Source organism: Actinia tenebrosa, unplaced genomic scaffold (genome assembly GCF_029948245.1).
Source record: "Actinia tenebrosa isolate PJP-AT-01 unplaced genomic scaffold, QUT_ActTen_1.0 PGA_scaffold3__52_contigs__length_22856419, whole genome shotgun sequence".
NCBI classification, from domain to species: Eukaryota; Metazoa; Cnidaria; class Anthozoa; order Actiniaria; family Actiniidae; genus Actinia; species Actinia tenebrosa.
Genome location: NW_028292580.1, coordinates 16059234 through 16081074, shown reverse-complemented (window position 1 = coordinate 16081074; position 21841 = coordinate 16059234). Strand labels below are relative to the sequence as shown.

Below are 21841 nucleotides of genomic sequence, written 5' to 3'. Positions count from 1 at the left end.
TTCCATGAATCGTTCGGTATTAGTGAAAATCTAGATAAAATTTCAAAGAAACTTTATAGATTTTCCGCTAGAACTTTGAATTCGTATCACTCTTATGTTTCTTATGCTTAAGAGATGACAAACCTCCTTATGCCTGCAGTCAGAATTGCAATACAAATGTAGCACACTTCGTCGTATCCTGGAAAACGTATGATGACACGGTCGCTGCGTGACGTAACGTGACGTGACCTCACTACGCAGGCTACTGCCCGGTTGGTGTCCAACTTGATCATGTGATTAAAAAATTTCTTGGACACAGAGTAAACATGTAACGAACAAAGTCCTGAGGCAAAAGATCCAGGAACAAGAAAGGAATTTGAATCTCGACCTGTTAAAAACGAAGACAAAAAGATATGGCATTTTTAAAACTCTCATCTAGATCTGGGATAGCAAGACCAATGGTCAAGTTGGTTCGCTTCCAATCTACCACCACCACTGCAACTACACAAGATGTTGAATCGAGTAATGTTCGTCCCTTTGAAGACATTCCCGGTCCTAAAGGACTACCTTTCTTTGGGTCGGTCCATCGCTATATACAAGGTGGTGGTTTTCATAAGATGTTTAATGTGCAAAAGGAGCTATTTAAAGAGTATGGACCGATATTCAAGGAGACTTTATTTGGAAGGACTGGAGTACATGTCATGGATCCTAAGGACTGCGAAAAGGTATTCCGAAGTGAAGGCAAATATCCTTACAGAATACCATTGGAATCTTGGTTGAGGTACCGAAAAGAGAAAGGATATCATCCGGGGATTCTTCTCATGTAAGTTCTAGTAATTCAGGATTCGAAGGATTTCAGAGATTCATTAAGAAATTTTGTAAAACCATCAAAAACTTTTTGCTGGTGTCTACCTACTTGATCATCAAATTATAATTTAAGCGTAACTTTGCATTATATAATACAAAAAAATTTTTCGAACAAGTTTGTCTTTATATTAGCGAATATACTAGTACAACATTTAAGGACAATGTAGACTGTTTTTTCTCACAGTATTTTTCCCTACCGAAATTTTTTATAAATACACTCCGGTTTTTTCCTAATTAATTTATCTTCAAGGCAACACTTAGCTATAGAGCCAAAGGTTAATGCGTCACACTCTAATGACTGTATCCTAATAATATGCATTACCGTTATCCTTGCGTGACAAAGCTCGATTTTGTCGTGACCTTGACTGTGACTGCATCTCTGTAGATTGATATAAACGCAACTATCACTTAAAGTTTCTATCTGGTTATGCCATTTGTCAATCTTCGTTCCCCCACTATAAGAATTAAATATAATTTTTTAAAATTAATTTTGGTTTCAGGCAAGGTAAGGAATGGCATCGCAACCGCAAAGCACTGTCTTCCAAGATGTTGAGACCCAAGCAACTCTACGACAACATTGATAATTTCTATGGAGTGGTTGATGATTCGATGGCTAGTATCCGTAAAGCACGTGGCGAGGGAAAGACTAGTGGAGAAATACCAGCCCTGGATCGGGAGATGTTCAAATTTGCTACAGAATGTAAGATCATCTTTAATTACCTGTTTTGAGTTTTTGCGAAAGAGGGTGAGGTGGGGATACAGCCCTTGCCCTTGATTCATCATGTGCATGTTCCCTACTAGCAGAGTTTCTTTCGTTGGCGATTCTCCCATTTTCTCTTCCAAGAATCGCCAACTAGGGAACTAGGGATTGATTGGGAAGCTGCACTGTGATTGGGTCAAAGTTAAGCCAATCAGACAGGCACGTTTTTCACTGAAGTTGTTCTGATACTTTATCCTAGCCGTCGGAACTATGGTTTTTGATGCCAGGATCGGACTTTACGAAGACCCACCGAGAGAGGAACCACAACGATTCATCAAATCAGTACATGATTTTCTTTACTCTACTCAACTACTCGAGGTTGGGTTTGAAAAAATCTTCTACAAATACTTTGACACACCAGGATGGAAGACAATGCGGCAGTCCCAAGATGCCATTGTAGAAATTGGCCAAAAATATGTTGATATGAAAATCGCTGAGCTTAATGACAAACTGGATGATCCGGAAGAATTGCTGGATGGAAAAGGTGCGTCCACTATTATTTAGGGCGCGATTACACTGAGCAATTTTCCGGCTCTGCAACTTGTCTCACAACAGCGTTGGGACACAAGTTGCAAGAGTGTTAACACGGTGCGACGCTGACTCGATTGTAGCTAAAAGTAGAAACGAAATGTATTTTTCGCAACGATTGCTGCAACTTGTTTCGCAAGATCTTTTCAAATTGCGTTGTAGGTTACACGCTGCAATGCTCCATGCAACTTGTTTCGCAACGACAAGTTGCAATGAAATTTGCTGCGTGTAATCGCGCCATTAGGGATTACAATAAGGTCTTACTTGCGCGCAAGTTAAAGTAGATTTACAGTCAGGACACTCTAACCATGAACACTTTGTGCTTTTTTACTACTTTTTTTAACATGCATCCCTTGAGTGAATCATTTAGAAATAAGTTGTCTTTTGATCACACAACATATTTGAGTTCAATCCTACTTTTTTAGAGGGTTTGAAGCAGTAAAAAGCTCAGAAAATAAAAATCTGAATAAAATCAAGTTTCATGGTTCGAGTGTCTTCACTGTAAATATCCGTTGAGTTTTTTTATTAAGGTGGAGTTAACCTGGACTCAGGAGGGTTTATCTAGAACAGTTGTGTTATATAAAATGTCTGCAAAAGCCTTTGTGGGATTCGGCAAAACGTCAATACCTTAAAAAAAACCTCGCGCTATGTTAGGCTGCGTTTACACGAAAAATTCGTTCAATACCATGTAAACGCAGCCTTAGTTACCGAACTGCGTGACATGTTCCATGTAACGTATCGTCTCTTGTAACGTCTTATTAAACGCCTCTCCTTGCTGCTTATTTTATTCCAGTGGTTCCTCTTTTGACGTACTTGTTGGCCAAGAAAGAACTCACACCCCATGAAATCAATATGAGCGCTATAGAGATGTTTATGGCAGGGGTAGACACGGTAGGTGTTTTTATCATTGTTTAAGGACACTGCCATCCAATACACTTATACTATCCATTATAGGACTAATGCATTAACGTTACTACCTTGCAGACGTCCAACACGGCGTTGTGGCTACTGTATAGCCTTGCGAGGAACCCAGAAGCGCAGGAACGCCTGTACGAAGAGATAGTGTCAGTGACGGGTAAAGATGGCTACCTTACAGCTAAGGATATGGGTCGTATATCTTACTTGAAGGCCTGTCTGAAAGAATCCATGAGGTACGACATATGAGATACTAGCTAGAGTTAGAGTATCCCAGCGTTATTCATAATTGGAATACACAGGGTTGAGTGGAAATTGGACCATAGGATGTCTTTAGCTTGGTGTAATGTTAACCCCTTATTGTAAACACTCGTTGTTAAAAGTTCTGCCTTAATGTTGAGACCTTTATCACATGATACGTATGATGCCGGCAGAAATGATTACCAAATACATGCACCGTTTTGTAAGCAACCCTTATAAAATACTATTTTATGTTTTCGTAGACTTCATCCCGTTGTGATAGCAAACGCCAGGATTCTTGACGAGGACATAATTTTGAGTGGTTTCAACGTCCCGGCAAAGGTATACAGCGAAGTTTTAGTGCTTTATTGAGGCGGTGTAAGACTTGTAAATGTAACTTGTTGCGAGACAGTTACACTAGAAATTAAAAATAAACAGTTTTCCGCTTTACAGCCATTCTCAATCACACGCGCCCTCTAGAGATTGTTTCTGTCGCGACGAAGAAGGTTTTGGTGGACGTCAATCACAAGGCGTTTCCATAACATTGTCGGAAAACACAAAGCTGTAAGGGCACGTGCCTATGGAATGTCATAGAAACGCCTTGATTGACGTCCACCAAAAGCTTCTTCGTTTCGACAGAAACAATCGCTAGAGCGGCGCGTGCGATTGAGAATGGCTGTAAATACTCTGATCTAAACACGCTTGATTCTGAGATAACATGAGAGAGGCGTGTATAGTCGGGAAACCATGAAGCGTTGCGCGTGGTTTTCACCTTCTTAAGTATATCATTCCCTTGAGAGTACTGTAAGTAATTCGTGTGTGCGCAATTCAGGGTGGGCTAGTATTGGGTAGTATCTCCTGTGGTATATATGATATAAACCACTTCACTTATTCATTCTAGACCTTGATACAGCCAGCCATTTATGTCGCTGGTCACTCAGAACAACTCTTCGAAAGGCCAGAAGAATTTCGACCAGGGCGATGGCTGCGAGAGACTGGTGATGACATCAATGCCTTCTCTCATTTACCGTTTGGGTTTGGACCGCGCATGTGCATTGGTAGGTGAATGACTGAATGAATGAGTAGGTTTCTAAATGTAAAATTGCACACTCAAAAATCATTCATTTGGCTTCACCAGAATTTATCTTGCGCTCTCCTTGGTAACTGCTTTCTTATCGAAATTTACTTTTTCTTTCTTAATTCAACGCTTCTAAGGCTGTCTTCATTTTCTATCTTCGAAACAATACAAGAGGAACACTGCGCTAACTATCAACATTTTTACTGATACCCGCGCGGCTGCACAAGGTCGGGAACTTACTGTATAACAAGAATATAGTTCATTCAATTAAAAAACGTATGTTTTCTAATGTTAACACAGGCCGACGTGTCGCGGAGTTGGAAATCTTTCTCTTTTTGTCAAAGGTATGTTTCTGAACAAAATCAACTCGAAGTTTTCTTATAGTTTTCTCTTCGGAATGTGTGGTTCAATTTTTGCATTGGACCAAATTTGAGCCATTAAGTTCTAATTTGTCAAGAGAAAGCACAAGCTTTTCCTTGTCCAAGTTGCAGCTTCAGTTGTTTCAAACAAGAAGCGATATGTCTTCTTCGCTCTCACCCTAATTTGACAGACCTTTTAGCGGTATGAACACACCGTTTTTAAATAAGTAATAGAATGAGAAAACCATCTTTCTAAGTCAAACTTCGCTTCTTAAATCTACCTGGATAAGTTTGGTTCTCGCTAGTTTTGGCCAGAGCCTTCTGAACACTCGAATCCTGATGGAATCCTATAGGCCCATAACGATTGCAATGGTAAAGGTGTTGGTTACTTTTTTGTTGACGTTTAATTTTTCTTATTTCAGCTCGTTCAGCAGTTCAGACTTGAGTATCACCGCGAACCAGTGGCATCTCACATGAAGCTGTTGATTATTCCAGAAGACCCCATAATAATCAACTTCGTGGATCGAAATGCCTAAAGGCCGAACTCGGATTAACAACTCACTTAACATCACACACATACGCGCGTTTAAGTTGTTTTTTATAGTGATTAGAGTAGATTTTGGCACAAGACACGGTCACAGTACAGAATTGCATTAACATTCTTTGAACCAATCACAGCGCGCGCGAGGTTACTGCACATCCAATCAGAATGCTTGGATACGGCATCGCCTGCACATCACATCACATCGCATCGCATCGCATCGCATCGCATCGCATCGCATCGCATCGCATCGCATCGCATCGCATCGCATCGCATCGCGTCGCGTTGCGTCGCATCGCGCATCGCATCGCATCGCTTCACATCACATCACGACAGCGGCACGACACGGTCATGTATACAAAACGTGTTCTGTAACTCTGTATGTAGAGAACACCTTAAGGGAGAAGATCGTCTTAGACAATTTCAAGTCAAATCATTCTTTTCTGTGAACCATCCCTTTCAGTATCCTTTGACTACCATTGCAACGAGGCCTCTGTGCATGATACAGGCAACCCAGTGAACGCCTATTAGACCGTCTTGTTAAAAACATATTCACAATCAACGCTTCAGAAAAAGAACTGTTATATTACCCTGGGTTCCAGAGGGATTCGAGGATTTACTGAGAGCTGCTTTCGCGACTTCACCGCTGTCAGTAAGATACGTGAAAAAAATCCCTGTGGAACCAGGGTATCGTTATATTGGATTTTGGCCAAATGTGAGACACAAAACTAGTACGGCATTTCGTGACTAAGTCTTTATGTAAATATTAGAGTGTGTGACGAAATGTTCATGTAACCAGATAGTAGTTTTGTAACCAGAGATATATAGGGATATATTCTTACACACATGTACTGAGCATAGATCTCAAAGAAAGAAGCAGTAAATATAAGTTCCAGCAAAAACGTGTCAACTATTGGTTCGAACGGGATCAAAAGTACCGTGTGTAACATTTTGGCGACCCTGCCAGGACCGCTAATCGAGGAATTTCTCGTAAAAAGGCGGTTCTCTAGACCTGGAAGACGATTGACCTCGTGGTCAAAGAAGTTGATGTTGTGTTGGACGCACATGGATACGAAATTAGCGTTCCTTTGAATGCTTTCATCGCAAATAAGTCAAGCATTCCCTTCGTATGGTACTGAAGACTTGATGTACGTGGCCTAAGAGGAATTAATGTCCGTTTGAACGCCAGAAAACTTTAGAGAACGTGGTTTTGCAAGATTTGGGGGTGTGGTGTAATAACAGACCAAGCCGGCTACGATGGATTTTGATTTAGAGGCTCAGCAGTTGAGATTGGAGCAAGAAATTTTGAATTTGTCGCTAGAACGCTTGCAGGAGTTAGCAGAACACCTCAAGGTGCCTTGTGAAGATGAAGGAAAACTAAAGTTATCGAGGAAAATACGGAGGACAGTCGAAGAAGTAATAGAGAGCTCAGAGGACAAACAGTTAGTCATTGAAGACATCGGCAAATTCACCAAGGAGAGCAACACAGCGCAGAAGGATGCTGAATACGACAAAGCGAAGAAAGAACTAGAGAAGATGCAAGAGAACTTCAAGAAGATGATGGAGGATTACCAGAAGCAAATCAACGAAGCAAACGAAAAGTTGGTATCTCTACAACCAGATAACAAATCATCAAAACAGGAAGCAATCGAACCGGTATGTACTCTTAGTGACGTAGGCGTCGTAGATGTACGAAATGCACTCAGGCGCGATTTTCGTATCATTGGTATGATTGGAGGAGATACGCACAAAGACCGCTTGTCTCTCGTAAGTCTCTTGAGGCAAATCGAGGTTGGTCTTAAGAACAAATACAGCGAGACAGAAGTAATCGAAGGCGTGATCAGAGCGATTAGTCCATCACTTAAATTAAGATCTTATTTAGAAATGATGCCAGCGCTAACGATAGGAAAACTTGAGCAGATTCTAAAAGCACATTATAAACAGAAATCTAGTACAGAGCTTTACCAAGAATTGACAACGGCATGTCAGGCTGCGAAGGAGTCTCCGCAAGATTTTCTAATTAGAGTCATGGATTTGCGCCAACAAGTTCTCTTTGCATCGCAAACGAACGAAGGAACTGTTAAGTATGACTCTGCGTTAGTAAATGGTTTATTTCGCCACGTGATCGAGACCGGCCTGCAGTCGGAATCCATACGCACAAAGCTTCGGCCACATCTGTTAAACGCTGACGCTAGTGACGAAGAGCTAATGGAGAAATTAAATGCTGCGGCGTCGGAAGAGTCTGAGCGCATGAGTAAACTGAGTCTTGGGTCACGCAAAGCGCTCGTTAATCAAATTCACGCTCCTGTCGAACAAAACGATAGAAAAATACCAGCGCCAAAGAACCATGGCAGTGGGAAAGCACAGAGTGAAGATAGCTACATGGCAACGCTCAAGGCTCTTCAGGCTGAAGTGGCTGCAATTCGATCGGATTTAAATAAACCGCGCGAAAGAAGGAAGGAAGAGAGGAATGTTCGCCGTTGCACTAAATGTGAAGAAAACAACGCTGAAAGTTGTAGTCATTGTTTTAAATGTGGATCGGGTGAACACTTCGCGCGGGGTTGCAAAACAAAGTCGGGAAACTCCCGACGGCTACGCCCGGGGGACAGGGAGTAGTCCGGGAAAACAAAGAGTCCCATGTGTGCGTGTCGTGCGGAGTACAAGGGAAACAAGAAACAGTCATACTTTGTTCGGGATGCGAAAGTGTTAATTACTGTTCAAGTGCGTGTAAGTTTGCACATTGGAATGAGCACAAAACACTTTGCAATGCAATAGGCTATATCACCCAGCAAGAGAATGAAGAGATGAGAGAACAAGGATTTTACCGCACACACCTCACGCCAGGACAACTCACCAAAGTTGTTAATTTGGTGGGGAAGAAATGCATGATAACTTGTTTGTTAAATGGTCGCAAAACTGATGCATTATGGGATACTGGGGCTCAGGTTTCTATCCTCCCCAAAGACTGGATTGACAAACAAATGGATGGGACTACCGTGCGTAAAATAGGGGAACTTTTAGATGGGCAAAATCTAAACCTGACAGCGGCCAACGGTACCCCTTTCCCATTTGAGGGTTGGGTCGAAATAGACTTTGAGCTTTTGTCAGGAGGAGAGGGAGCTAAAGTCAAAGTTCCTTTCTTGGTTTCACGAGACCAATTAGACACACCTATTATTGGGTACAATGTTATCGCAGAACTTGTTAAACGTGAAGGGGAAACAAAGGACGGAATAGTAGACAGTATGGCGGCGACAATGACTCATCTGAAAAGAAGCGACGTAGAAGGGCTAGTGAGTACGCCGCGCGCGGTTGATCCATACTGCGAACTTGCCGAAATTAAAACTTGCAAGCGAGACATTGTAATACCCAAAAAGCAAGCAACAATTATAAAGTGCTCAGCAAAGGTTGGTCCGACTGAGGGTAAGATTCCAGTTTTGTTTGAACCAGACCCCCAAGCCTCGTGGCCGAGTGAAATAAATGTACCAGAATTAGAAGCAGTTCCTCCTACAGAACCGGAAGGCAGACCAGTCCGCGAGAGACGCCGTCCACAGACGCTAACCTACAACACTCTTGGGACACCAATGACTAACTGGTACCATGCAAATGGTATCGCAGCTTACCCTTATTACGGAGGGACGTATCACTACCCCGCTCCTGCACACGGAGGGACCTTCATCAACCCACCAGTCTTGTCTAGACAAGGACAAGTTCAACAACCTTACAACCAACCTGTATACCCATGGACAGTGTATCGCCAACAGTTTAATGGCTACAACACTTACAACCCGCAGTACTAACAGATATATTTTTAGCATATTATTCTTATAGTTTATCAAAAAAATAAAAAAAACTGGAACGGGACTGTGTCAAATACACAATGATTAGTCAGGGACTACACACGTCCTACTACACGAAACATTAGAGAGACGACGTGCCCAGCGCCGGCGGACAAGAGAAGTCATATGGACTATAGAAAACGAGACAGCAATTAACTGATTGGGCCTGATCAACCCAATTCACTTGAACTCTATAATCTGTAGATAGTCTTTGAATAGTGTACACGTCTGATTTATGTTTAGTGTTTTGTCATGTCCAGGAGGACATCATTTTAAGTGGGGGAGTATGTGAGACACAAAACTAGTACGGCATTTCGTGACTAAGTCTTTATGTAAATATTAGAGTGTGTGACGAAATGTTCATGTAACCAGATAGTAGTTTTGTAACCAGAGATATATAGGGATATATTCTTACACACATGTACTGAGCATAGATCTCAAAGAAAGAAGCAGTAAATATAAGTTCCAGCAAAAACGTGTCAACTATTGGTTCGAACGGGATCAAAAGTACCGTGTGTAACACAAACACTTATTAGTAACCATTAATTAATTATATAAAATCGATGTCCAAACAAGTGATTTATTTGAATAGTTTTCGTGCACACTTTTTAATACGTAATATAGGCAGTCAAAGGGTTATCTAGTTAGTAAATGGATAGTTTCTAAGCATGCCCATAAAGGACATGCAGCAAGTTAGACAATGCAAGTCCTGCAAATAAGAAACGACTTTCTGCATGTTAGACGATCAAGCTGGTGGAAATAAAAATACAAGTTGCTGCATGTTTGACGAGTGCCTGCAAATAAGAAACGACTTCCTGAGTGTTAGACGATTGAGTTGCTGGAAATTAAAAAACCTGGGTTGCTGCATGTTAGACGGGTTGCTGCAAAAAAAGAAACTAGTCGTATGTTACTTAAACGATAAGCATTTCGCGCGCAGTTGTCGATGATGTATCGAGGGGCTTTTGATTTTCAATTGTACATGGACCCGTAAAACCTCGGAAACATATTATGTCTAATTCAAACACTCAATATATATTATAATATATTATAGTACTAAGTGCTTAACTGTTGGTGTATGCAGACAAGCAGCAAAAGGTTTCCAATGCATCCGATTCACGATCCAATATATTTTTTTCAATTTTTTTAAAATCTTGATTTCTTGTAACCGCTTCTTAGCAGAAGAGTACTAGCTATGAATATTAAAATAAAAATGATAGGGTAAAAGCTGCAAATTCGGCGTAAAAATGCGTTTGCAATCCGAACGATCCAGTTAACTGAAGTCCAGTCCATTCCATACATGCACGGTTCCGGATTTTCCAAAATACAAAAACTCTCAAAAAATCAGAATTTAGAAGCAGAAACCAAATTTTAGAGATTGGGAATGTTTTTTCTATACATTAAAATTGTCCATAACCTTTCAACTTCTGAGAATTCAACGATTTTTAAAATCCAATTATTTCCAACTTGGTCATCATATCGGTTCCATTTATAGCTTAACTCATTAATCTAATTGTTTGCTTTGGCTCGTATCGTTGAATTTTTTAGACACTTATTCAACTGGCTATCTACGCCGCTGGCCATTCAGAAAATCTTTACCACGCTTCTGCAGAATTTTGACCGGAGCGGTGGATGCGGGAAACTGGTGATAAGTTCCATGCCTTCTCACACTTAACCTTCGGTTTTAGACCGCGCATGTGCATTGGTAGGCGAATAACTTGGGTAAATAATCGTTTTAGCTATATGTAAAATGGTGCACTCAAAAATCGTTGATTTGGCTTGGTTAAGTCTTGGTTGAAATTTACTATACTTTTTTGTCCGCGCGTCGTGTTAAGGCCGCGCATGGTCAACGGTCAGCATTAGATCCGGGTACCTCTTGAAGACATGAACTTAAATTCTGTGGGTGAAGCATTTAAATTATATTTTTAAACTTTACAGATGTCGTCGTGTAGGACAGCTAGAAATCTACCTTTACATATCAAATGTATGTTTTGAGGAACTAGGAACTAGACCTCGTTCTAGGAAACAGGTCAATTAGGATATGAACGAGATTAAAGGGAAATTCTTTGTATGTGGTTCTGATTTTTTATGTCCCCCACCCCCTCCCCATTCAAATGGAATTTCTTAGAGAGACACCCTCGGTACATTTCGTGCGTCGATTATTATTTTCAAGCGGCTTCTCAATACCCTCCCAAGGACGTCTACCCTCATCTTTTTAACTAGCCCCTCCCCTTGGAATCCTCAAGGGGAAGCACCCCCATTAGATTCTTCATCAGTGTATCGAGAGGGGTTACCCGAACCTTGGGATACGTCTAATGCTCTAACTTCTACATTTTCGTTAATTTTAGCTGATCCAGAAATTACGACTTGAGTACCACCACGCACCAGCACATCCACCTTATCCAACCTCCTGGTAGATCCACACTGTTTTGTATATAAAATGCTATATTGGAAACATTTATTAAATTGTACTTTGAATTTATAATGCTGTCGACCTTTTTCGTCCTGTGAAATTGATGGCTAACCACAGGGAACCATGATTAGAAGATTCGGCGACCGCATGGGTACGGTTCACTTCCGTCTCCACAGGCCATACGAGCCTAATACATTCTATTGAGAACATTTGATTGAAAAGCGGCTTTTTTCAGTACATACACTTTTCCAAAACATCTAAATATAGGAATCAACGATTATTTCCAGATCGCGGTCCAGATCGCGCATATATCTCTAGAAAATTACAGTCCAGTCTCCTCTCTTCTTGTTAACACAGGATACCCATTCCCATAGATAGTTTAAAAACATTGACACGTACAAAATGGCGGCAGAAAAGTTTGTCCTCTTGTTCTTCCTGTACTTTTCTCAAGGACTTCCCTACGGAATTCAAACCAAACTCATCCCAATATTATTACGAACTCGCTCAGTCTCACTATCCAAAGTGGGGTTTTCTCGTTTTCTTAGCTTTCCATGGCTTTTTAAGGTGTTTATCGCCAAGTATCTTGACTCGTCCTCTTCCATTTGGTACTGGCTCACTATGACATTTGTTGGTATGGCTGTTTGCTGTGGCGCTTCGGGTTTATGCGGGACTCATTTAACGCTTGTAGTTCTTGCTAGTGTGTTTGGGCTTAATGTAATGGCTGCCAGTCAAGATATTGCTGTTGATACGATGGCAATTAGAATACTTCATTCGCGTGAGTTGGGTAAGTGTTCATCAACTTCATATGATTTGTCTTAGTACCAATTTGACAGTCTTGATTTAAATTAAATCTAGCACCCTCTTAATTAGGGACAGTACAGTTATTAAAGGGAGGGGGGATAAGATTGGAAAATATATGAGATTAGTATGGGGAAAAGTGGGAATCTAAGATTGGAAAATATGAGAGACCAGTATGGAAAAAGGGAAAATATGGAGGGGGGGGGGGGTAGGGGGCGGACTGTAGCACCCCCTACCCCAACCCCTCCATGGACCCTGTCCTCCCTCTCCCTCTCTCCTCTACACTGAGTAACCTCATCCTGAAGTGCTTAAATATGAGAGAATGCAGGGGAGAAATCTGTCCTTCCAGTCAGTATGGCTTCCACATAATAAAGGTCCTTCAGCTTATAAGACTACCACACAAGGGCTATGATGACCAATTCACACCCAGTGTGGTAAGGTGTCAACTTATGGTTAAGATATCAACCACTTACAGACACTTTACCCTTATCTTACTTACTTCCACCCAAGACAGGAAATGACATCTAGTAGCAGCAACCTATAATAGCATTATTATAATTTTCTTAATATGTTCCAGGTAAAGGAAATATTGCACAAGTAGTAGGATATAAAGTTGGAGCGTTGACTGGGGGAGGACTGCTAGTTTGGATGTCTGCTTTTGCAAACTGGGAAGTACTGTTCATCATGGTAAGCTGTTTTTATCTATCGTGTGCAGTATACTCATACAAAATGCATTTGAAAGGGGAACCTTATTCTTATATTAATACTGTAACGAAGCAACAAACACAAAATGAAACCCAGCACAAAAGTTATGGACCTGAGAATCGACGAAAAAACACTTTTCAGTTGTTCAAGTCTGTTGTTAAAACTAGAGGCTTTGTGTGGATAGTTGCCTATGTTTTTGTTTATAAACTTGGTGAACAAGGAATGGCAAGCATGGTACCTTTATTTTTATTGGATAATGGTTTTTCTCCTGGTGATGTTGGACTCTTGACTGGCATATTGGCTCAGTTTTTCTCTATATTTGGATCTACGATGGGTGGTTGGATGGCAAGTGGATGGAACACTAGAAGGTAGGTGTCAAAACTAGTGAACTATATATATTATGATTTCAACTTAGATGGCTGTCTGCATATTGAACATGTTTGAGATCTTACTATAGAAATCATTTGTACTATACTGCATATCTTTGTTCTTGGTTGGGTATACTAAAAACAATGTAGTTTATGCATAATACCCAAGCTATACCAAAATGCACCTTGTTTGTTTAACACAGAAAAAGCCATCAAAAACAGTAAATTCTAGAATTTTATTATTTTGAAAAATATTTAATTTTTTTCAAAATGATTAAAAATAATTTAATTTTAAATGAATTTTACTTTCATTTTTTAACCAGTCTTGTTGCTTTTTATGCCTCACTATATACTTTCCCATTTCAATCCATGTGTCATTCCCTAGATTATCATTCCTTTGTTTAATAGTAAGAAGACACATGAATACAGGTACTATTAAAACAAAGAATCCTATTCTCTAGAGAATGACATGTGGTCTGAAATGGGAAAACATTATGCCTAAGGTAGACGTTCATTAAGTGTGTACTTATTTTTTTGACTCATTAATGTTGTTAAAATTATTATTTATCCTTTCTTCCAGAGATGAACTTATAAGGCTTCTCAAATGGATTTCAATAGCAAGGCTTATTCCCATGGTAACCCATTGCCTAGCTGTGTCAACAAGCCAATCATCGACTGTTCTTCTTGTCTCAGAATGTATATTGCAGCTAACTGGAGGAATCATTACCACTATAACTTTTACTGTTATGATGCAGTTTTCCAAAGATGTACACTCTAGTCTACAAGCCACTCATTTCTCTATGCTGGCTACTGTGGAAGTGTTGGGGAAGCTCACTATGATGTCTCTGTCAGGAGGTGTAGTTGACGTTATGGGATATTCATTATATTTCCTGCTGTGTTTTCTCCTGTCTCTTGGTGTTATTCCCATGTTTATCTTCTGCGATCCTGATATAATGGTCACACGGACTTAATGAAAATCAAAGGACTTGTTCCACTGAATTGTTTAAATATCAAGAAAATTCTGTATTCTAGTTAACGACTACTGTACATTTCAAGGACCAACTTTGAAATATTCCTTTTAATAATAATAATAATAATAATAACTTTAAGCAGCAGTAAGGGGGACTCGCGGTGACCAACCGCTCCCAAGCGGGCAAAAGCCGTGCTCACGTACGAGGGGCTCCAGCGGGAAATACCCGTGTCCCATTATACGTTGCGCGGCGATTTCCTTACTGCTGCTGTGTTAACATATTTGTTTTATATATGCATGAATGTAAAGAATTTTGCCTTAATTTATGTGTGGGGCCGCAAACGTAGTCTAAAATATTTCTTAGATATAGATGGACGCTATCAGGAGCATTAGGAATAAGACTGTGCGCAAGCTGCGAACTCAGGTGTTGGATCGTTTGGATGCTGACTTCGCCTTCACGACATTTATGGAGGGAGATACGGACGAAACTATGGACGAAGAAAGGGCTGAGAGGATAATTGATTTAATGCCTGAAGGTAATTACCGTTTGGAATTGACGTTTATAAAGTACATGGATGGTGAATGGATAATAGAGAAGGGTAGGAATCCTATACGAGCGTCAGGTAAGCAGAAGTTGTTCGTTTTGAATGAGCAAACGAGGCCAGGAGCGTTGGTGGGCGTGGACATGTTGTTTTACGAAGTTGCTTATCCTGTTACGGTAGTTATCTATGGTGCTTACGAGATTAAAAAACCAGACGTTAAGAAGCTCAAACCAATGCCACATCCTGGTAACTGCGTAGGGAAACTGGTAAGAGAATTCTTTGAAGATTCCTCTCGTGGAGGTAAACTTACTCTAAAGAGAAGAGAAGCCATTAGGAAATGGGAAAGAGCTACTCATAAGGCCGGAGCTACGATAGATAACATTAAGAAGTTAGAAGTGCTCTTAGAAAGGCGCATACATGTGAAAGACATCACAGATGGATTTATTTACCCGGGTACGCATAAGTACGGTGGAAGAGGAGCTCCCATAGTTATTTACCAGCACAACGAACACGCTTGGCGCGAACTGAGATTCCCTAAGAAGAAGGAGACAAAGATCTACGAAACTACGCCATTGGCAGAATTAGTCCACGAGAATTCTATTTGGTTGATGGATTCGGAAGGAAGTCAATTTATGACGCAAGATGGTACTCTGTATCGTCCTGAAGTGGAACACCAACGCATTCGAAGTGCTTGTGAAACTTTAGGGGAAGACTTCTCAGACGAGGTCCTTAGCAGCCGCAGCTTGGACTTCCTAGCCGCAAAGAAAAGGAATGGTTGGAAACATACCCCAAAGGAGTTCGGAGATATAGCCAAAGCATGCGTGGAGCACGGTCATGGAGGTTTGTGGAATATGGAATACGACGAAGATGAGTATGTTTCCTTGGATATGAAGCATTGTTACCCCGCAAGTTTCAAAGGTTTGGGAGATTGTAAGGAATATTATGATCGCTACGGGCATCCAGACTCACAATTCTTCCGAGTATCTTTACCAGGTCACTCTTTATTTCTATAGCGCTTTTACCTATGATGTTCAAAGCGCTTTACAAACAATATAACAAATATAAATAATTACTGAAATATCAAATAATCAAAAATCCAACTACTAAACTATCTTAATGACTACATTCTATAAAAATATAATAATCTAGTAATTATAAATATATATAAAATGAATAACTAATCTTAAAAACTAACCATAAGCCTCTTTATATAAAAATGTTTTTAGCTTTTTCTTAAAGCTATCCAAACTTGAACATAATCTAATATCTTGGGGAAGAGTATTCCATAACACAGGCCCACAAATGGAGAATGCCCTAGCGCCATAGGTCTTAAGCTTAAACTTGGGTACCCTGAGCAATCCCTTGGCAGATGAACGCAATGTGCGAGATGGAACGTAAAGACACACTAAATCACTAAGATAAGTTGGCGCAATACCATTCACTGCCTTAAAGACAAAAAGAAGGATCTTATACTTAATACGCTGTTCAACTGGGAGCCAATGCAGCTCCATCAATACTGGTGTAATATGATCTGATTTGCGTGAAAGACTAATAAGCCTAGCGGCAGCATTAAGAGCATATTGTAAGCGTTGCACAAGGTGTTTGGGTAAGCCAAACAATAAAGAATTACAATGATCTATCTTCGAAGTCACAAATGCATGAACTAGGATTTTTGTGGTGTCATAGCTTAAATACCTTCTAACGCGTGCTATGTTCCTAATATGGTAAAAAGCAGACTGGCAAACTGCAGTAACTTGTTTAGCTAAACTTAGAGTCCTATCGAAAACTACACCAATGTTCCTTGCATGTTCAGAAACTTTAATGAGTTCGTTAGCAGCAGAAATAGTGTCCAGTGGTGGCGATGGACGATGCTGCGCATGCAGTAGAAGAAACTCTGTCTTGTCGTTGTTAAGCTTCAAGTTGTTGGACAGCATCCAGCAATCAATATCACGTATACATGCTTCAACCCGGTATCTGCAAGAATCCATGTCACCTCCAATGGAGCAGTTGAATGCGTAGTAAATCTGCGTGTCATCCGCGTAGAGGTGAAATGAAACACCATGATGCCGCATTATATCGCCTAATGGTGAAGTGTACAAAGTAAAAAGGACTGGGCCCAAAACGGATCCTTGTGGCACACCGTACTCCAAGTTGAAAACGTCCGATCGTTGGTTTTCAACACAGATGACTTGTTTGCGATCAGCAAGGTAGGAACGAAACCAAGCAAGAACTTTACCACGTACTCCAAAACGAGAAGAGAGTCTTGAAAGCAGGATGCGATGAACTTCAGTGTCAAATGCTGAAGACAGGTCTAGAAGCAGCAGGACAACACATTTGTCATCATCAATGGCACGAAGGATGTCATTCTGTACTCTAATAAGGGCAGATTCAGTGCCGTGGCGTTCCTTATATGCAGATTGAAAAGGTTCAGTTAAGCTATTGTCATTTAAATAGGCAGTTAGTTGTGAAGTCGCCACTTTCTCGCAACACTTCGAAACAAACGGAAGATTCGATATAGGTCTATAGTTGAGCAGTTCTTCATGGTCCAAAGAGGACTTCTTAAGTAAAGGTGAAACAACTGCTTCTTTCAATGATGTAGGGAGTATAGAAAGTTCCAAAGATAGGTTAACAATACGGGTGATTACAGGATACAACAAATCAGTACACTCCTTCATGATGGAAGCTGGAATTGGATCAAGCACACAAGATTTGACAGCGGACGCACCAACATAGGTTGACAGCTCCTCAACAGCTCCTCTTTAATGGATGAGCATATTCAGATTAAACACAGCTGGCCCACTTTTTCACTCACACACATTGCCACTACATTTAATAATAAATCAATCAGCTCGTGAGAGATTGTTGCTCAGCCAATAAAAATGCCTGGATGCGGTACCGTCATAGTCACTGAATGGCATGGCACGTCAATACCTTTTATTTTTCGTCGTACGAGATTCACTTTTATCAAGGCCTTGCATTCTAACAAGGAACTACCCTCGAATAAAATGATAAACAAAATATTCAATATTGATCCTAGAACCAGCTTTGCATCGTGCAGAATGAGTAGTGGTCAAAGATTTTCCTAGTGACATTTTTTCCAAAATGTCTTTCTTGAATTTTTGGGATTTTTTTAGTTATTTTACTCAAAAGAGCTGATAATTTTGGAATTATTGATAACATTGTCCGTTCTTGTTATCTTATTGGTCAAACAAAACGTTTCCTAGTCTTCAAATGCAGCTGGAAGAAGATTTTACTCTTTGGATTTTGTTCGCTTACAGGTGGCCCGAGTAATGAGCAATTTTTGATCCACCTGTTTGATAACTTTGTGTATAAATTATCAACGACAAAGCTTGCAGCTGATAGGATAACTCTTGGTATAACGGCTCTTGTTCTTCAAAACATTTAAATAATTGATTATCCACTGGTTAATGTGTTAATTACTTAGCACAAAAAAACCCTCTTTTGACGCAATTTGATCGTAGAGTGTTAATCTTGAATTAACGTTGAATCCGCTTCAATGTGAGAAGCTTTTATTGACTGGAATATAAAGTATGGTCGATTGAAAAGATCATTTAATATCATCCGCACTGAACTTTCAAAGGTGTCAAGAGACAGTTACTATTTAACTGCTGCAGGATTCAAAGTGTATAATGGATAGATTCACAGGTGTTCTCCAAGCTGTACTGCCGAAGTCTCTCACGAGGCAGAAGAAGACCAACCCACCTTATGATCAATATAGCCACGTACCGAAAGAAGAGGAATCTTTCACCGAAGAAGATTTCGAGTTTGGGGGAAAAGCTTACACGTTAGGCGTGGACAACGATGACAAGACGGAGGAGCAGACTAACGAAAAAGAAGGAGCAAAAGAAGAAAGGGAAGAAATAGATATTAATGAGAAAAAAGGAAAGACCTCAAGCCTGCAAGCTGCCTGGAATATTTCTAATCTTATACAAGGTAGATTTATTTTCAACTTGAAAAACTAAGAAAAAACATTTATTTTTCATTTTAAATGAATTCATTTCATTTTTTTGCGAGTATCTTTTTCTTTTTTGTGTTCTCATTCGTCCAACTAAACTAACATCTAAAATCTTTTCTGTTGATTAAAAAACCATCATCTGTGACGTCATGGGTGTAGATGATTCAAAGCTAAAAGCTGATTGGTGTTTCCAGATATCACAAAAACCTCATCCATATCATCCTGCAAAGACATTCATATTTAATCAATACCTTGAAACAACCTCTGGGCTGATCAAAGGCAGGGCAGGGTAACTCATAGATCGAACCCCGAAACAACCTCTGGCCTGATAAAAGGCATGGCACGGTCAATCGCAGATTGAACAACCTTTGTACTAATCTGCTAGCGGGTCATGGCATGACTAAAATACAATTCCATCTGGGGTTAGTCGTGCACGGACTTTAATTAGCCCAAAGTTTGTTTCAGAGTATCGTTAAGAGTTGTAGTTTTTTGAAAAGAAAGAACAACATGAATGAACTTAAACAAATCCTACTCCGCAGAGTTTTGAAATGGGGAAAAAATACGCCTAAAGTAAAAGTCTTTCATTTTTTAATAAGTACAGCATATAAATATTGATTCTATTTTTGTCTTTTTTCTTTGAAGGTACAGGCACCCTAGGCATTCCTTATGCCGTGAGTAAAGGAGGCTATCTGTCTCTTGCTGCAATCGTCCTTATCGCTGTTGTTACTAACTACACGGGAAAGTTGATCGTCAGGTGTTTGTATGATGCACCAGTGGCACCAGATCAGGGAGAAAAGGGTCGGCGAATCAGGAAAAGCTACGCAGAACTGGGTATGTTTATTTAAAGTTTTGATCTCCCTTGATTCGAGCCGGGATGGTTTCAGAAAATTATCTTCGGTTTTCCGGACGTATCTTACCCGTCCACGTCATGGAGGCCGTCTTGGTGGCCGGCAAGCATTAGATATTAAATATATTTACTGATTACGATACCAACATCGCCGACATGTGTGCCTTTTGAAATTTGTATGTACATGTGTTCACTCCAGGAGGTGAGAGTCCGTTGGCCACAGATTTAAAAAAATCACTTTCTTATAGTGGGATACAAATTCAGTCGGCCTACTGACGTGACAGTCACACACACACTTCCATAGAAGAACGTAGACTACAAAGAATACATGACATGACAGAATATTGCTAGCAACGTTTCTCTGCAATTTTCTTTGTTCTCATTGATCTTTAGATCTTCCTTCTCATTGTTCTTTAGGTACATACGGTCACTATAAATAATGATATTCAAAGATAAGCTGGTCATGTCACTAGTATTCAGTGGATCGTGTTTTGTATACTGGTGATCTCTAAGATTTTTCGTGAAAACAGAACGTGGACGTGGTCCATTTTTCACCACTCGGATTTTGAATTACGCCTTTAACTCATAGGACTAAAATAGTCTTAAGATCCAGAAGTTACTTAATAACATGTCGTATTCTAATAGTATTTACCAAGGGGAAAAAGCGTTATTTTATTCTTCCTTGGGGATGGATGTAAGGTTTGCCTATCTGTCTGTCTTTGAATTTGAAGCACTGTTGATGTAACATTGATTCATCTTTTATTTCCAGGTCATTCATGCTGGAAGCGAAATGGAGCCCTCCTAGTATGCGGCGCACAAGTCCTGCAAACGACGTGCGCATGCATACTCTACGTATTACTAGTAGCAGATTTCTTCAACGATGTCTATGAAAAAAGACCCATCTCGCTGACGGCCTGGACCGTCCTTGCAGGGCTGTTGCTTCTTCCTTCCGTCTTTATCAACCAGTTATCTCGAATCTCCTGGTTGAGTATGTTCAGCGTCTTTGCTCTGTTTGTGGTCTTTGTGACCGTTATGGGGTATGGGCTTACACAGAGGCACACCTGGAGTGTTCACATGCCGCTGTCTACTTTAGAGGGGTTTCCAGTAGCTTGGGGCATCATTCTGTTCAGCTTCGTCAGTCATCCCTATCTCCCAGGAATCGAAGAAAATATGGCTTCCCCTGAGTCTTTTGACTCAGTTATGAACTACTCATCCTGCATTTCAGCGATCACTAAGGTGGCTTATGGATTCATAGCCGTCCTGACCTTCAAGGACAGCACCAAGCAAGAAATATCCGAGAACCTCCCACCTGGGGTACTCGAGAACTCGGCCAACGCCCTTCTGGGTCTGAACGGATTGTTTTCCTTTGCTCTTCCTTCCTTCACGCTGTTCAATATCTTAAACAAAATGAAGTTATCATGCCTACCACGTTGTTTCCCTGACGACGACAACCCCTTGAGTCGCCTGGAAAAATTCCAAGTTTATACCCTGCGAATGTTATTCGTTGGTGTCACAGTGTTGATCGCTATTTTGATCCCCGAGTTTTCTCTACTGATGGCAATAATTGGTAGCCTCTCTGGGGTTTGCTTGAGTCTGATATTCCCGCCATTGTTTTATATCATCCTTAATCTTAATCGTATCAGCGCGGCTAAGTATGTCATCAATATTCTGATCGTTTGCATCGGGATTCTTAGTGGGGGTTTCGGTTTGGTTTTCTCTGTCATTGCTTTAATGAAAGTTTATCTTCAAGGTACTTAAAAAGGTTAACTGTTTTGGAAGGACTTTAAATAATACCGTTTCTCTCCCTACTTTTTTATGGTTTCTTGTTGTTACTTCATTTGGTTTATTTCTCATAGTTTTATTCCTTTTTGTAAAAATTAAAAAAACTTTACCTTCGAAAGGCTTTCTTTTTCTCTTGCGATTTCACGTCGCACATTTCACAAATTCTTTCATTTTACTCCATGTCTCTTTTCTCTCTTTCTTTCTTTTCTTTTCCTTTCTTTTTTCTTCATGTTTGCTTTTGTTTTGTAAATAAAGCGTTTTCATAAATAATTTGTCGGCTATCCTTTTCTATTTTTTTTTTATATCCTACCGATTAATTGATAAAGTAAAGATTGCTCAT

At 40.3% G+C, this 21841-nt stretch overlaps 3 protein-coding genes across 3 annotated transcripts; all 3 read left to right on the top strand.

The window, feature by feature from the left end:
• Positions 1 to 299: 299 nt before the first annotated feature.
• Positions 300 to 6169, top strand: LOC148908743 (cytochrome P450 10-like). The gene is made up of 9 exons (XM_089034941.1): positions 300 to 802; positions 1347 to 1546; positions 1806 to 2090; positions 2928 to 3025; positions 3119 to 3285; positions 3553 to 3631; positions 4191 to 4347; positions 4668 to 4711; positions 5149 to 6169. Exons 1-9 carry the CDS (start codon positions 393 to 395, stop codon positions 5260 to 5262), a joined length of 1554 nt encoding a protein of 517 aa, XP_088891067.1. The 5' UTR covers positions 300 to 392; the 3' UTR covers positions 5263 to 6169.
• A 5742-nt stretch (positions 6170 to 11911) lies between these two features.
• LOC116305912 (solute carrier family 33 member 2-like) lies at positions 11912 to 14363 on the top strand. Its single transcript, XM_031715911.2, has 3 exons — positions 11912 to 12297; positions 12889 to 13384; positions 13965 to 14363. Exons 1-3 carry the CDS (start codon positions 11916 to 11918, stop codon positions 14353 to 14355), a joined length of 1269 nt encoding a protein of 422 aa, XP_031571771.1. The 5' UTR covers positions 11912 to 11915; the 3' UTR covers positions 14356 to 14363.
• Positions 14364 to 17618: 3255 nt separating this feature from the next.
• On the top strand, positions 17619 to 21619 carry LOC116305910 (vesicular inhibitory amino acid transporter). The gene is made up of 3 exons (XM_031715910.2): positions 17619 to 18850; positions 19515 to 19703; positions 20489 to 21619. Exons 1-3 carry the CDS (start codon positions 18547 to 18549, stop codon positions 21475 to 21477), a joined length of 1482 nt encoding a protein of 493 aa, XP_031571770.2. The 5' UTR covers positions 17619 to 18546; the 3' UTR covers positions 21478 to 21619.
• The last annotated feature ends 222 nt before the right edge of the window (positions 21620 to 21841 follow it).

Bases quoted from the DNA above. Each gene is read 5' to 3' on its own strand.
- LOC148908743 (XM_089034941.1), top strand. From the start codon at position 393: ATGGCATTTTTAAAACTCTCATCTAGATCTGGGATAGCAAGACCAATG. The intron at 3,026-3,118 runs GTAGGTGTTTTT...ACTACCTTGCAG, and splicing joins TTATGGCAGGGGTAGACACG to ACGTCCAACACGGCGTTGTG. The intron at 4,348-4,667 runs GTAGGTGAATGA...ATGTTAACACAG, and splicing joins TGGACCGCGCATGTGCATTG to GCCGACGTGTCGCGGAGTTG.
- LOC116305912 (XM_031715911.2), top strand. From the start codon at position 11,916: ATGGCGGCAGAAAAGTTTGTCCTCTTGTTCTTCCTGTACTTTTCTCAA. The intron at 12,298-12,888 runs GTAAGTGTTCAT...AATATGTTCCAG, and splicing joins ACTTCATTCGCGTGAGTTGG to GTAAAGGAAATATTGCACAA. The intron at 13,385-13,964 runs GTAGGTGTCAAA...CCTTTCTTCCAG, and splicing joins AGTGGATGGAACACTAGAAG to AGATGAACTTATAAGGCTTC.
- LOC116305910 (XM_031715910.2), top strand. From the start codon at position 18,547: ATGGATAGATTCACAGGTGTTCTCCAAGCTGTACTGCCGAAGTCTCTC. The intron at 18,851-19,514 runs GTAGATTTATTT...TTTTCTTTGAAG, and splicing joins TATTTCTAATCTTATACAAG to GTACAGGCACCCTAGGCATT. The intron at 19,704-20,488 runs GTATGTTTATTT...TTTTATTTCCAG, and splicing joins GAAAAGCTACGCAGAACTGG to GTCATTCATGCTGGAAGCGA.